This window comes from Pituophis catenifer, unplaced genomic scaffold, assembly GCF_029215685.1.
Source record: "Pituophis catenifer annectens isolate HBS135680 unplaced genomic scaffold, rPitCat1.0.hap2 SCAF_2, whole genome shotgun sequence".
Taxonomy (NCBI): domain Eukaryota; kingdom Metazoa; phylum Chordata; class Lepidosauria; order Squamata; family Colubridae; genus Pituophis; species Pituophis catenifer.
In genome coordinates, this window is record NW_027256882.1 from 24720412 (window position 1) to 24735697 (window position 15286).

General features: G+C 44.3%; 1 protein-coding gene across 1 annotated transcript; it reads right to left on the reverse strand.

The window, feature by feature from the left end:
- Positions 1–15286, reverse strand: LOC139311860 (zinc finger and SCAN domain-containing protein 31-like). The gene is made up of 5 exons (XM_070936384.1): positions 14588–15286; positions 12566–12677; positions 9306–9388; positions 6414–6537; positions 1–923 (listed from the first exon to the last, which is right to left on the reverse strand). Exons 1-5 carry the CDS (start codon positions 15284–15286, stop codon positions 100–102), a joined length of 1842 nt encoding a protein of 613 aa, XP_070792485.1. The 3' UTR covers positions 1–99.

Here is a 15286-nt window from a genome sequence, read left to right on the forward strand (position 1 = left end):
AAATGGGGCAAAAGTCACTTAATGACTGTCTTGCTTAGCAACAGCAATTTGAGGAATTCGATAGCGGTTGTAAGCTCCCCCCGCATTCACTTCCAAGTCTCACAAAACATTACTGAAGTTTCTCCCTGGGTGAATTTGGTGATGCTGCCACAGCGTCTCTCTCGGTCCAAAATCTTCCTCACCGATTAAACACTGATAAGGTTTCTCTCCCGTGTGGATCCTTCGGTGCTTCAGCAACGTCTCTCTTTGACTGAAACTTTTCGGGCAAGCGGGACAGGCGTACGGTTTCTCCCCGGTGTGGACCCTCTCGTGTCGAATCAGCTTGGCTTTCTCGCTGAAGCTTTTCCCACACTGCAAACAACCATACGGCCTTTCCCCCGTGTGGGTCTTCTGGTGCGCCGTGAGATTACGTTTTCTCCGGAATTCCTTCCGACATAAAGAACACTCGTAAACCTTGTCTCCGTCTCGCCTCGCGGGATGCTGGCTTGGCTGAATCCACTCGCGGAAGCGTCTCCCGAACCCGGTGGGTGCGCCTGGCCTCTCCTGCACAAAGAAGCCTTTTTCGCAGCCGGGACAGCTAAAAAAGGTCTCCTTTGCGTGGACATTATGCTGTTCCGTCGGTTTGACGTCAGTGTGGGTCATACGACGCTTTATCATCAGCGGCTGAGGGTAGAATTGTTCCCCGCATTCGGGACATTGCTCACTTATGTGGGTCAGATGCTGGTTAAGGGTCTGGCCATCTTCCCAAAGCCACTTCCTTGGCAGCGTTGTCCCCTCTGTGTTTTCTAAATTGGCGTCTCCTTTCTGGAGAAGGGGCTTCACAAATCCTTCCTCACAGGAGCTTTCTGTTTGGTGGTCTCCCTTCATTTCAGGACTGCCCGGCTGGAGCGTTTCTTCCTTGATCTCGGTTGCCGTGAGTTGATCTGAGAGAACAGGGAAGAAATTGAAAGCAAGCAGAGAAGGAAAGAAGAGAAAATACAGCTAGGCCTCGACTGAATTAATACAGGCGGTCCTCAGCTTACGATCACAATTGGGCCCAAATTTCTGCCGCTACGAGAGAACAGTTACATGAATTTTGCCCCGTTTTATGACCTTTCTTGCCACAGTTGTTAAGTGAATCATTGCTGTTAAATTCGTAAACCAGTTGTTAAGTGAATCCGGCAACTAAACTTTCTGGTTTTTTTTTCTTCGAAGACAATTTGCTTCTCATCAAGAAGCTTCTTCAGCTCTGTTGAAGTTGTTGTTAAGGCCAGTTGGAGGTTTATCTGTGCCCTCAGGTTATCATGCCCTCGTCACCTCCCGCCTGGACTATTGTAATGCTCTCTACATGGGGCTCCCCTTGAGGAGCACGCGGAGGCTCCAACTGGCGCAGAGTGCGGCCGCGCGGGTGGTTATGGGAGCAACATGGCTCTCCTGCGCGAGCTGCACTGGCTCCCGGTGGTCTTCCATGTGCGCTTCAAGGTTTTGGTTACCACCTTTAAAGCGCTCCATGGCTTAGGACCTGGTTATTTACGGGACTGCCTACTACCACAAATAGCCTCCCACCAGCCGGTACGCTCTCATAGAGAGGGTCTCCTCTGGGTGCCGTCAGCCAAGCAGTGTTGACTGGCGGCCCCCAGGGGGAGGGCCTTCTCTGTGGGGGCACCCACTATCTGGAACGAGCTCCCCCCGGAGATACGGAGGATCCTGGATCTGCGCACCTTCCGCCGTGCTCTTAAGACCCTCTTATTCCAGCAAGCCGGCCTGGCCTAATTTTTCTCCCCTTTCTTTTAAATTTTAAATTGAAATTTTAATTTGTTTTAAATTTATTGGGATTTTAATTGTCGTGGGCCAATATTATTTAATTTGGTTTTAAATTGTTTTTAACTTTTGTATTTCTGTATTTTATCTTGTGCCTGTTCACCGCCCTGAGTCCTTCAGGAGTAGGGCGGTATACAAATTTAATAAAACTAAACTAAACTAACCTGAGTTGTGCAAATGGGTGCGGAGCCTTTTTGGGACTGCTGGAAGGACTGCGTTGTAGACTGGAGAGAGATGATGTCGTCTCCCTCCCCCTCTGTGATTCTGAGGACACAGATAAACCTCTAAGTGGCCTCAATGACTCTCTAAAGAGCATGCAAATGACCAGCTGTCTGCAAGGAGTATAAATCCTTCTATTCCCCACTGTCCAATCAGAGCTGAAGAAGCTTCTTGGATGAGAAGTGAAACGTCTTCAAAGAAAAACAAATAAGCTCTTGAAAAAGAACCTTTGGGACAAATGGTTATAAATTGAGGACTACCCATATATGAAAATTAGAGAAACTGTAGAGAGCAGGGTGGATAAAAATCAATGATTTTTTTTAAATCAAAAAAATTGGATTTTTTTTATTTAAATTGGATTTTTTTTATTTAAATTGGATTTTTTTGATTTTTATCGAATTTATTTTAATAAAAAACTTTTGGGGTAAAAATCTATCGTAAGACAGTTTTCTATTTAAGATACAGAAATAATTTAGTTTATTCAGCATGAAATGGAGCTTAGTTATGTAGCAGGAGGCTGTATATTCTGCAACACTGGGACTATCGGTGAGTCAACAGTGGGTCAAAGGAGTAGCAGAGATGACAGTTGCTCTTTAAAAATTATGATTTAAATCGAGTTGATTTAAATCAAGCCTTTTTACTAGTGACTTAAATCATGATTTAAACTGTGATTTAAATCAACTCGATTTAAATCAAATCCACCCTGGTAGAGAGTAAAGAAGACGACCTTGATAGAGATAGGCAGCGAGGGAAAAACATACCTTAAGTCCAAAACAACCAGAAAATATGCACAAAGAATTTCAGAGAGGCAGGTCCCTAATGCATATGAGTATAAGAAGGAGGAGGAATATTGCACAATTGGGCTTAAAAGATTATAACCACAACTGAGCTAAAAATTTCCATTGCTAAGCAAGGCAGCGAGTATGACCTTATTTTGCTATAGAGTGCAGAAAAGAGCAACAAAGATGATCAGGGGACTGGAGGCTAAAACATTCAAGAAGCCTGGTGGTGCAGCAGACTAATAGCATTGTGATTAACACCAGCTGCCTACAATTACTGCAAGTTCGAATTTCACCAGGCTCGAGGTTGACTCAGCTTTCCATCCTTTCTAAGGTAGGTAAATTGAGGACCCAGTTTGTGGGGGCTTTACAAAATACATTATACATTATATATTTTTACAAAATATACTGACTTTGTATAAATATACAAAAGTATGAAGGCTATTGCTTAGCGCATTGTAAGCCACCCTGAGTCTCCGGAGAAGGGTGGCATATAAATCAAATTAAAAAAAAAAAAAAAAGAACGATTGCAGGCATTAGGGAATGTCTAGTTTAATGAAAAGAAGGACTAGGAGTGACATGATAGCAGTGTCCCAATAGCTCAGGGGTTGCCACAAGAAGGAGGAGGCCAACCTATTTTCCAAAGCACCTGAAGGCAGGACAAAAATCAATGGGTGGAAACTAATCAAGGAGAGAAGCAACCTAGAACTTAAGGAGAAACTTCCTGACAGTGAGAGCAATTAATCAGTGGAACAACCTGCCTCCAGAACTTGTGAATGCTCCAACATTGGAAGTTTTAAGAAGAGATTGGACAACCATTTGTCTGAAATGGTATAGGATTTCCTGCCTAAGCAAGGGGTTGGACTAGAAGACCTCCAAGGTCCCTTCCAACTCTGTTATTCTGATTCTGGCTTCCCGCATTGATTTTCCTTGTCAGAAACCTGCTGGGAAGGTGACAACTGGTGAATGTATTACCCCAGATCCATCATAAATGTACATGCCAGTTGCCAAATGCCTAAATTTTTATTACGTGGCCATGGGGATGCTGCAACAGTGCAGGTAGTCCTCGACTTACGACCACAACAGAGCCCAAAATTAATGTTGCTAAGCGAGACATTTGTTAAGTGAGTTTTGTCCCATTTTGTGACTTTTCCTTCCACTGTTGTTAAGTAAATCATCGCAATTGTAAAAGTCAGTAACTCCCATTGTTAAGCGAATCGGGCTTCTCCATTGACTCTGCTTGTCAGAAAGTCGCAAAAGCTGATCACATGACTCCGGAATACTGCAACCGTCATAAATAGGAACCAGTTGCCAAGCATCTGAATTTTGGTGAGGTGATCATGGAGATGCTGCAATGGTCGTTAAGTGTGAAAAAGTCCCTTTTTTTCAATGCCGTTATGACTTTGAACGGGCACTAAATGAACTGTCATAAGTCGAGGACTACCTGTAGTTAAGTGCGCCAGCTGGTCACAAGTCACTATTCTCTGTGCCATTCTAGTTTTGAACGGTCACTAAACAAGTGGTTGTAAATCAAGGACTTCCTCTATGTTGTTATAGCTACTAACTAGTTTTAGCTTCTGGATTCTCAGTCTGGTCTACTTGGTGGGGCTGACGACAATTTGCAGATTGCATGCAGGTAGTCCTCGGTTTACAACAGTTCATTTAGTGACCGTTCAAACTTACAACGGGACTTGAAAAAAGGGACTTATGACCGTTTTTCACAGTTATGACCTTTGCAGCATCCCCCATGATCCTGTGATCAAGATTTAGATGGTTCGTATTTATGACCGTTGCTGTGTCCCAAGATCACGTCATCCCCTTTTGCGACCTTCTCCCTCAATTGAGGTCAGATTCACTTAACAACCGGGTTGTTAAGTTATCAACTGCAGCGATTCACTTAGCAACCGTGCCAAGGAAGGCCATAGAAAGGGGCAAAACTCAACCAACGTCTCACTTAACAACAGGAATCTTGGGCTCAATTGTGGCGGTAAGCCGAGGCCTACCTGTCCAGTCTTTTAAGAGTGGTTGAACGCTTCACCTTTGTTACTGGCGAGGGCCTCTGGTCCTCGGGCTGTGCCACAAAAACCCTCGCTGCAGCACTGTTGCAACGTCTGCAACAGGTGGATGTAACAAACAACCCCCTTTTCAAAATGCCACAGTGCAACTGCCCCAACGGTTGAGACAGGATTTACACAGCAGCCAGCAGCACATGCATGGTTACTGCGTTCTTAGCGTGTCTGCCAGAGAAGGCGATGAACTTGCTCCAAGAAGGGAAGGGATAGCCAAATGGACGATACCAGCAACCCAGCGGTGAAATCTAAAATTTTTCCCTACCGATTCTGTGGGCGTGGCTTGGTGGTGGTGGTGGTCCTGTGACTGAGTGGGTGTGGCCAACTCGATGTCACTCACAGCCACGCCCACTCAGTCATGAGATCCCCTCCCATCAAGCCACGCCCACAGAACCAGTAGGGAAAAAAAATTTAAATTTCTATTCTGCCGGCATGTCCTTACCTTTCTCCGGCGGCTCCACCCACCCGCCCCATTCCCTGGAGTAGGGGAATGCACCATTCCCTGACTCCGGCCTTGCCGCGGAGCTGCTGCCTGATCGCCCTTCGCCACGTGGCTCCGCCCACCCGCCCCATTCCCTGGAGTCGGGGAATGCACTATTCCCCGACTCCTACTGCTCACCTTTCTTCCACGGCTGGCTGTCAGGGAAGGCAAGTGCCCAAAAGATACCGGAGTCGCTCACTCACCTTCTTGAATGAGGCGCTCTGGTCCATGCGCCGGCTGCGCAAGTGCACACCCAACCTGCCGCTGAATTAAATAAACGGTGTGCGCTTGCGCAGCCGGCGCATGGACCAGAGTGGCTCATTCAAGAAGGAGAGTGAGAGACTCCGGTAACTTTTGGGCGCTTGCCTTCCCTGACAGCCAGCCGCGGGAGAAAGGTGAGCAGTAGGATACAACGCGTGGCGAAGGGCGAGCAGGCAGCGGCTCCGCGGCAAGGCCGGAGTGCATTCCCCGTCTCCGGGGAATGGGGCGGGTAGGGCGGCCCTTTGACACCCCGTGGCAAGAGGTTTTTTTTTTTTAATTTGATTTATATGCCGCCCTTCTCTGGAGACTCAGGGCCGTTTACAATGCGTTAAGCAATAGCCTTCATACTTTTGTATATTTTATACAAAGTCAGCTTATTGCCCCCACAATCTGGGTCCTCATTTTACCTACCTTAAGAAAGGATGGAAGGCTGAGTCAACCTTGAGCCTTGGAGAGATTCGAACCAGCAGAAATTGCAGGCAGCTGTGTTAATAACAGGGTGCGTAGACCACTGTACTATCAAGGCTATCAAGTTTAAACAGTTTTTTTCCCTCTAGCCATCAGCTGGGACTCAGGAGGCAGCAATAGATTGGGAATGGGGCCAAAGAAAAGGTAAGAATAACGCGGCGGGTGGGTGGGAGGGGTGTGGGGGGGCAGAACCAGTTCAGTGACGTCATATCGTCACCGCTACCGGCACGGGAGAACTGGGCCAAACCGGGAGGAACCCACCACTGGTCTAAGTGCTATTGCTATTTTTTCCCCTCTTTTCTTCCAGGTAATAACGGAAAGGGGTTCCTGACTTACCCAAGGATGTTCCCTGTTCACGACCGTCTTGCAGGATCTGTTTGTAAAAAGCTTTCGGGGCTGGGTCCAATGAGGGGCATTCTCCCTCGGTGAAATGCACAGCCAGTTCAAAGTCCACCGATCCCTGAAGCAAGAAGAAGCTCAAATTGTGATTTCTATTTTATTTATTTATTTGCATTCCTCTCCCCCACCGTACTATTTTTTACAACTAATTTAAGGCATATCCGACACACCTCCTTTCTCCTCTTATTTTCCCCACAACAACTCTTGGAGGTGAGTTGGGCTTAAAAGAATATGACTGGCCCAAGGTCACTCAGCTGGCTTTTTATGGCTAAAAGGCAAGACTTGAACTCATGGGCCTCCTGCTTTCTAGCCTGGTGTCTTAACCACTAGGCCAAACTGGCTGTCTGAATTCGGCCATAAAACACTGAACCTCATTAAGGATTGCAAGTTGACCTCCAGAAACACAGTTGGCTTTTGCTGCTTCAGCTGGCAATCCAGAAGGTAGGAAGCCTCCCAGGAGAAAAACAGGGCAGAAGGACCAGCACACAAAGTGTGTACTTCCTGAAGAATTCTAGAGTTGGAAATTATCTCTAAGATCATCTAGTCCAACCCCTGCTCAATGCAGGAGCTTCTAAATCTTTTGGACCGGTAGATATCTGGCTTCTGTTGAAAACGCTCCAGAACTTAATTGAGCATGTAATCCTTCTCTATACAGATAGCACTGTAATTTAACACCAGCTGTCTGCAATTAAAGTAAGTTCGAATCTCGCCAGGCTCAAGGTTGACTCAGCCTTCCATCCTTTCTAAGGTAGGTAAATTGAGGACCCAGTTTGTGGGGGCAATAAGCTGACTTTGTATAAATATACAAAAGTATGAAGGCTATTGCTTAACGCACTGTAAGCCGCCCTGAGTCTCCGGAGAAGGGCGGCATATAAATCAAATTTAAAAAAAAAAAAGTCCTCAATTTACAATCACTTGTTTAGCGACTGTTCAAAGTTACTGAAGCCACTGAAAACAGTGACTTATGACAAGTCTTTGCACTTGTGACTGTTGCAGCATCTGGGCAGTCACATAATCAAAATTACTACCATATACAGTATTGTAGTAACATTCGGAAAACAAATATAATAAGCATTGTTACTCCTTTACTGACTGTTCTATATTAAAATACCTGAGAGCCAATGTCAGTTAATCTATTTTTAGAATACAGACAATCCTCAATTTACGATTGGTTACTTAGCAACCATTCAAAGTTACGACGCACCCACAAAATAGATAGGACCTGGATTCGAAGTTATGATGGCAGCCCCATCCCCACGTGATCGCAGTTTGGGAATTTGGCCATCAGGCCGCATTTACAGCTGTTTGCTATGCCTCAGGGTAATCCGACCACAATTTACAATATTTTTGTCAGGAACCGGCATTTATTCCCAGTTTCTGGCAAAAAACACCCATCGCAATTAATGGGTTCAATTAATGACCATGGCATTCACTTAATGACTGCGATGTTCGCTTTACGACCGCTGCATTGACTTAACCACCATTGCAAAAAGGTCATAAAATCATCAGGTGCAGTCACACTATGACCCGCTTAATGACTGTCATGACTTAAAACCTTAATGAATAGAATGGAAATTAGGAATAGGAATAGGAATAGGAATAGGAATAGGATAGGATAGGATAGGATAGGATAGGATAGGATAGGATAGAATAGAATAGAATAGAATAGAATAGAATAGAATAGAATAGAATAGAATAGAATAGAATAGAATAGAATAGAATAGAATAGAATAGAATTCTTTATTGGCCAAGTGTGATTGGACACACAAGGAATTTGTCTTTGGTACATAAGCTCTCAGTGTACATAAATATATATATATATATTCGTCAAGAATCATAAGATACAACATTTAGTGATAGTCATAGGATACTAATAAGCAATCAAATCATACTAGGAAACAATAAAAACAATATAAGTTGTAAAGATACAAGCAACATGGATATAGCCATAAGTGGGAAGAGATAGGTACTAGTAAGGATGAGAAGAAGAATAGTAATACAGTCTTAGTAGTTAATTTGACAGTGTTGAGGGAATTATTTGTTTAGCAGAGTGATGGCATTCGGGAAAAACTGTTCTTGTGTCTAGTTGTTTTGGTGTGCAGTGCTCTATAGCATTGTTTTGAGGGTAGAAGTCGAAACAATTTATGTCCAGGATGTGAGGGGTCTGTAGATATTTTCTCAGCCCTCTTTTTGACTCGTGCAGTATACAGGTCCTCAATGGAAGGCGGGTTGGTAGCAATTGTTTTTTTCTGCAGTTCTAATTATCCATTGAAGTCTGTGTTTGTCTTGTTTGATTGCAGAGCCAAACCAGACAGTTATGGAGGTGCAGATGACAGACTCAATAATTCCTCTGTAGAACTGGATCAGCAGCTCCTTGGGCAGTTTGAGCTTTCTGAGTTGCCGCAGAAAGAACATTCTTTGTTGTGCTTTTTTGATGATGTTTTTGATGTTAGGCGTCCATTTTAAGTCTCAAGATAGGATAGAACCTAGAAACTTGAAGGACTCTACTGTTGATACTGCGTTGTCTGGTATTGTAAGAGGTGGTAGTATAGGAAGGTTTCTCCTAAAATCTACCACCATTTCTACGGTTTTGAGTGTATTTAGTTCAAGATTTTTCCGGTTGCACCACAAGGCTAGTTGTTCAACCTCCCGTCTGTATGCAGATTCATCATTGTCTCGAATGAGACCAATCACTGTTGTTAATGTTAACTGTTAACTGTTAATGGTGGGTTCAATTACAGTTGTAAATTGAGGATTACCTATCCAAGATTGTTGCTCTTTCAAAAAGCTGGTCACAAGGCCTCCCCCTCCCGCCAGATGTTTACAAACCTCATTTGGACCTGTTTCAACGAAGTCTTGTCCCTCAGGCGGAGGAAAAGATACTGGATGGCTATAAGGGCTGTTTTTATCATCTGTAGAAGACAAGATTGATTTCTTAAACTTTTCTATGAAATATGCCCAAAAGGGCTGACTGCAATAAAATACAATAAAAGATGCGTCTTTCACATGACCTAAGAAAACGTAATAAAACTATAACATTAGATTAAAAATAAATGCATGCTAACTATAACTATCAAGGTGAAGCTAAAGTGTTTTCTTCCTTTTAACCATGGACTCCCCATGACTTAGGGTTTTTATTTATTTATTTATTTATTTTTATTTATTGGTTCAATTTATTTGCCGCCCTTCTCCGGAAATTCAGGGCGGCTTACAATGCGTTAAGCAATAGCCTTCATACTTTTGTATATACCTGCTTAGTAGGGCTTTTGGCCCCTCCTAAGCGGTGTTCTTTTTTTATACAAAGTCAGCTTATTGCCCCCACAATCCAGGTCCTCATTTTACCTACCTCAGAAGGATGGAAGGCTGAGTCAACCTTGTGCCTGGTGAGATTTGAATTTGCAGTAATTGCAGGCAACTGGCAGCTAAGTGCTACTTTAACAGCACTTTAGTCCGCTGCGCCACCAAGGCTCTTATTTTGATTTATTATGTGTCATCAAATCAATTGTAGCATAAGGACTTACTTATGATAATAAACTGTCTCTAATTCTAGTTTTTTTCCCCTAAATCTTATTTATGACAATAAACTGGCTCTAATTCTAGTTTTTTTTAAAAGACTTATTTATAGCAACAAACTGGTTCTAATTGTAGGTTTTCTTCTAAGGCTTATTTATGACAATAAACTGGCTCTAATTCTAGTTTTTTTTAAAAGACTTATTTATAGCAACAAACTGGTTCTAATTGTAGGTTTTCTTCTAAGGCTTATTTATGACAATAAACTGGCTCTAATTCTAATTGTTGTTCTAAGATTTATTTATGGCAATAAACTGGGCTCTAATTCTAGTTTTTGCCTGCTTTTGTTATATGGTGATGATGCAGCCGTCCTTTTCATTACAACTGTGCAGGTAGTCCTCGACTTATAACTAGTTGCTTAGCAACCAAAGTTATGAACTACTTGGAACAAGAGAGTTATAATCTGGTTTGGAAGCTCCAATGGTCGCTCCCCTCCCCGACCCCTGCAATCACATAACCGCATTTCTGGTGCCTGACAAACACAGCCATTTGTAAAATCTTGCAGTCACATGACCACTTTTTCCAACGGTTTTGCCAAAAACTGCAGGTTACTTCCAGTTTTCAGAAAAAAGCACTCCATAGCAAACAATGGCTTTGCTTAATAATTGCCAGTGCGCATGCTGGCTACAGAAATTTCTGGAAGCTGAAGTCCACCCCATCTTAAAGTTGCACAATTTGAAAAATTCTGAGATAAATGTTTAAAAAGTGTCATTGTGCTTGCAGATTCTAACATGGATGTTATTGTCGATGTTGCCAAAATTCTGTTTTAGCCCCTACACTGCAACAAGTTATGAAATCTGGCTTGTTTCGTTTGTCAAGGACAGCACATAGTTTTCTGCTGGGAATTGATTGTGTGTTGCTTAATGTGCTGCTTGTTCTCATAAACCATAATAAAAGTATCAGTGCTAAACTATATGTCAGGGTTCCAAGTAACACCCCCAACCAATGAAGACTTCAAGGCCAGCAGTTCCTCAAAGAAAAGATGGCCTCCAGGGCTGACACTATAATGTAGTCCAAAGGTGGGCAACTGTGGCCCTTTTACAACCTGTGGACTTCAACTCCCAGAATTCCTGAGGATTCTGCTTGGCTGTCTCAGGAATTCTGGGAGTTGAAGTCCACAGGTTGTAAAAGGGCCACAGTTGTCCACCCCTGATGTAGTCCTTACACACAAACCCACTCATGAGCTCCCATGTTCATTCTCTGGAGGACACGTGATGAGCACTTTAAACAAAATACCCAAACAATTCCATCTGGTCATCTCACTCCTGAGACCAAAAGTGCTTTTCCAAGAGGCAACTAGGACTTTCTTGTTTTTCTTTGAAGTCTTATTCAGAGAAAAACCAGAAAGTCCAGCTGCCCCTTGAAAAAGCACCTTTGGGACAACCATGACCTGGATGACTGAGAATCTCCATAGACCCTCATACCTAAGAGTTTCAAAGGGTAGGATTTGGCACACTATTTATTTATTTATTTTTATTTATTTTATTAGATTTTTATACCGCCCTTCTCCTACTGGACTCAGGGCAGTGAACAGCCAAGAATAAAAACATCACATGCAAAATTTAAGATTAATTTTAAAAGAATTAAACAAGTTTTGGCCCAATATAAAATTTAAAACACCCCAATTAAAATCAATTTATAATTAAAAATATCTAAAAATATCTAAGGGGGGGGGTCAAGCCAGCCCAGCTTGATGAAATAAAAAAGTTTTAAGGGCACGGCGAAAAGCACGGAGGTCTGGGATCCTACATATCTCCGGGGGCAGGTTGTTCCAAAGGACAGGTGCTGCCAGAGAAGGCTCTCCCCCTGGGGGTCGCCAGCTGACATTGCCTGGCCGACGGCACCCTGAGGAGTCCCTCTCTGTGGGAGCGTACTGGCCGGTGGGAGGCTATTGGTGGCAGAAGGCGGTCCCATAAGTACCCAGGCCCTAAGCCATGGAGCGCTTTAAAGGTGGTAACCAACACCTTGAAGCGCACCCGGAAGACCACCGGGAGCCAATGTAGCTCGCGCAGGAGAGGTGTCACATGGGAGCATCTCATCGTTCCCATAATCCCTTGCGCGGCCGCATTCTGCACCAGTTGGAGCCTCCGGGTGCTCCTCAAGGGGAGCCCCATGTAGAGAGCATTACAGTAGTCCAGGCGAAATGACGAGTGCCTGAGTGACCGTGCGTAAGGAGTCCCGATCCAGAAAGGGACGCAACTGGCGAATCAGGCGAACCTGATAAAAAGCCCTCCTGGCCACAGCCGTCATATGCTCTTCTAAAGACAGCCGTGCGTCCAGGAGGACGCCCAAGTTGCGAGCCCTCTCCGTGGGGGCCAGTAACTTGCCCCCAATAGCCAGTGATGGCACCAGCTGGCTATATCGGGACGCCGGAAGCCACAGCCACTCGGTCTTGGAAGGGTTGAGTCGGAGCCTATTTCTCCCGATCCAGACCCGCACGGCCTCCAGGCATCGGGACACTAAACACTAAATGTTTTCCTTCCATCAGGCATCAAGTCAACCGTGTTAAATCCACAAACCTGGATGTGTTGATCTCCGATCCCTAAAAATATGCTCTTCATTTTCCACAAACAGCACTTCCTTTACAGGATTGCGTGTATCTCCAATCCTGTCTTTGGAAGATACTGGCACCTGAAACAGACCAGAAAAATCCCAGTGAGTTTTGAAAACTGTTTTACAAAAACTATATTTTCACCCAGGCTTTTGCATGTTCTGCACTGGCTTAAAATGCTTTATTTTCACTGCCTTGGAAATCTCACAATAGGCATTCACAGAGAATGCTCTAATCTCCCAACAATTCTGCGTGGTCTGTTTCACTGAGGAAAATAAAAATATCAGGAAAAGGTTACCTGGCACTTTTCATGCCCAAGTGAGGATTTGAACTCGGATCTTATAATTCTTATCTAACAAAGTCGCTCTGTGAGATGGGCGGTCTCCAAAATTAATTTAAATAAGAATATACAGGTAGTCCTCAATTTACGACCCCAAGGGAGCCAAAAATTTCTGTTGGTAAGCGAGACCATTGTTAAGGGAGTTTTGCCCCATTTTACAACTTTTCTTGCCACAGTGGTTAAGTGAATCACCACAGCTGTCAATTTATTAACATGGCTGTTAAGTGAATCTTTGCTTGTCAGAAGGTTGTGAAAGGGGAATCACATGATCCCGGGACACTGCAACCGTCATAAATATCAACATAAATGCTAAGCCTCAGAATTTTAATCATGTGACCATGGGGATGTTGTTAACAGTCGTAAGTGTGAAAAATGGTCATTGTAACTTCGAATGGTGAATAGAACAGAACAGAACAGAACAGAACTGGAATAAAATAAGAGTTGGAAGGGACCTTGGAGGCCTCCAGTCCAACCCCCTGATCAAGCAGGAAACCTTATACCATTTTTTTTAAAAATTTGATTTATATGCCGCCCTTCTCTGGAGACTCAGGGCGGCTTACAATGCGTTAAACAATAGCCTTCATACTTTTGTATATTTATACAAAGTCAGCTTATTGCCCCTACAATCTGGGTCCTCATTTTACCTACCTTAGAAAGGATGGAAGGCTGAGTCAACCTTGAGCCTGGGGAGATTTGAACTTGCAGTAATTGCAGGCAGCTGATGTTAATAACAGTGCTTTAGTCTGCTGTGCCACCAGGGCTCTTACTTCAGACAAGTGACTGTCCAGTCTCTTCTTAAAAACTTCCAGTGTTGGAGCACTCACAACTTCTGGAGGCAAGTTGTTCCAGTGATTAATTGTTCTAACTGTCAGGAAATTTCTCTAAAACTTCTTAGTTTTAGGTTGCTTCTCTCCTTGATTAGTTTCCACCCATTGCTTCTTGTTCTACACTCAGGTGCTTTGGAGAATAACTTGACTCCCTCTTCTTTGGGGCAACCCCTGAGATCGGAACACTGCTATCATGTCACCCCTGGTCCTTCTTTTCGTTAAACTAGACATACCCAGTTCCTGCAACCGTTCTTTATACGTTTTAGCCTCCAGTCCCCTAATCATCTTTGTTGCTCTTCTCTGTGTTTTTTCCAGAGTCTCCACATCTTTTTGTACATTGTGGTGACCAAAACTGGATGCAGTATTCGAAGTGTGGCCTTACCAAGGCATTATAAAGTGGTATTAACACTTCACGTGATCTTGATTCTATCCCTCTGTTTATGCAGCCTAGAACTGTGTTGGCTTTTTGGGCAGCTAAAGTAAATGAATTGTTGTTAAGTTGGGGGCTTTAACAGCTGTAATAGCTGTTCTTTAGTAACATTCCTTCCATGACTCTCCCAGCCTCCCGGTTATCTCCCACGGAGCTCTTTTTAAAGCAGGAATATAGTAGAAATGTAACATACAAGGTTGACTCAGCCTTCCATCCTTCTGAGGTCGGTAAAATGAGGAGTCAGATTTTTGTGAGAGGCAAGATGCTGATTCTGTAAACCACTTAGAGGGCCATAAAGCACGGAGAAACGGTATATAAGTCTAAGGGCTATTGTTATAAGGGTTTTATAAAGGACTGATGAACTCACCCTTCTCCCATATCTCCAAACCTCACCTGCCGTTTCCATGTCTCTGCCTCCTGTTGGCTCATCAGGAAATCCCCTCTCAGGTCTGTAGTCTGGACCCAATTCTCTGGATCACATTCCCGGACCCAGCTCTGGATCTCTGGGGGCAGGATGGCCAGGAACTGCTCCAGGATCAGCAGCTCCAGGATCTGCTCCTTGGTGTGTCTCTCTGGCTTCAGCCACCGGTGGCAAAGCTCCCGGAGACGTCGGTAAACTCTCTGTGGGTCGTCAATCTCCTGGTAACGGAACCGTCGAAAATGCTGGCGCTGGGCTTCCATTTTGAAGGCTGCCCATCGTAAGATGGCAGCCTTGACTTTCCCATAATCCTCTTGGTCTCTGGTTTCTAGGCCGTTAAAGGCCTCTCTGGCTGATCCGGTCAGTGCCGGCAGAAGCCGGGTCATCCATTCAGCTTTAGGCCACTGGCAAGCTTCAGCCACTTGCTCGAAGGAAATCAGAAACGTCTTGGCATCGTCCCAGGGGTCAGAATTCCTCTGCCCCCCCACTGAATGAGGGAGACGCCTTGCCTTTAAGGATTCCTGTCCCTGGCCTTCCCAATCCTTGGCTTGTCCTCCTTCAGGATCCGGTTTGATCTGTTTCGATGCCAGGCAGCCTGGAAACTCTCCAGGAACAAAAGTCTCATCGGGGCCCTTCTCCAAATTCAGATCCACCAGTGGGTCTAATTGTTTCAT